This window comes from Aplysia californica, unplaced genomic scaffold (genome assembly GCF_000002075.1).
Source record: "Aplysia californica isolate F4 #8 unplaced genomic scaffold, AplCal3.0 scaffold01419, whole genome shotgun sequence".
Lineage (NCBI taxonomy): Eukaryota > Metazoa > Mollusca > Gastropoda > Aplysiida > Aplysiidae > Aplysia > Aplysia californica.
In genome coordinates this window covers 35,119-36,151 of record NW_004798689.1, presented here as the reverse complement: position 1 = coordinate 36,151, position 1,033 = coordinate 35,119, and the positions used below count along the sequence as shown (strand labels likewise).

The 1,033-nt window shown below is 40.3% G+C and overlaps 1 protein-coding gene across 1 annotated transcript in view; it reads left to right on the top strand.

The window, feature by feature from the left end:
- Window positions 1-1,033, top strand: part of LOC101856151 (beta-adrenergic receptor kinase 2) — a gene marked incomplete at both ends in the record, with an annotated part of 7,681 nt that overhangs the window by 2,636 nt on the left and 4,012 nt on the right. Inside the window, 1 exon segment of the mRNA XM_013090689.1 lies at window positions 859-925. Within this exon segment, the coding sequence (XP_012946143.1) occupies window positions 859-925 (67 nt within the window).

The window sequence follows — 1,033 nt, the reverse complement described above, 5'->3', positions numbered from 1 at the left end:
CCACCCTCCCTCCCAGCACTAATGACCATTACTTTCTCTCGTGGATCACAAGTTTACCCATCTTATTGTATCTTGTCCTTATGTTGATCCTTATGTTGATCCTTATCTTGTTCTGATGACGTTGTTGGGGGTTCTGGGTTCTCTGGTGTGGTTTGCTTCTTTTTTCCTTATCTTCCCTCTTTCTTTTTTATATTCGTTACTCTCTTGTAACACCTCTTTTCTTCGGCACTTATATGACCTCATTGTGTTGCAAGTGCCGTAAAACTCTTACTAAAACTGGTCGCATCTAAGCACATGGGAGCTTTCGTGAAAAATTCAAAGGTGAAGTTTTTACCCCTTGTTCGTTTTCTTTAAAAGACATGGGGAGTTTTCTCTATAACCAAACAAATATACACACCAATGAAATCAAACTTCTTATTCAGGTAGGGCAATGTCCACTTTTGGTGTAGGTCAAGATTTCTGGAAACCCCCGAAATCTCGGTTAGCTTGCTTGTCCTTAAAAGCGACCAACTAAACTCTGATTACCTTGTGGGTGGTTGGTGGGTGCTCCGGTGTGGTTTGCTCCTTCTTTCCTATCAAACATCTATCGTCTTTATCTCTCCTCCTCCTTTTTTGTGTTAGTTACTCTCTTGTAACACCTTTAATCTTCGGCACATTTTTGACCTTATTGTGTTGCGAGTGCCGTAAAACTCTTACTAAAACTAAACTATCTTATCTTATCTTATGGTATCACGTCTTATGTTGTCTTGTGTCTTATCTTATCTTATTTTATCACGTCTTATGTTGTCTTGTGTTCTATTTAGTCTTACCTTACTGTGCTGACACGTGAGTGACTCGTGTCATTTGTGTCTCCCACAGTCACAGTCCGTTCAGACAGCACAAGACCAAAGACAAGCACGAGATTGACCGCATGACGATGACCATGGTAAGTGCTCAGTCCTTTCTGCTCCAGCAAATTCAGCAGGGTACTTTTAAACACAGACAATCTGAAAACAGTTCTAAATTGAAAGAAAATAAAATCCCAATTACCCCC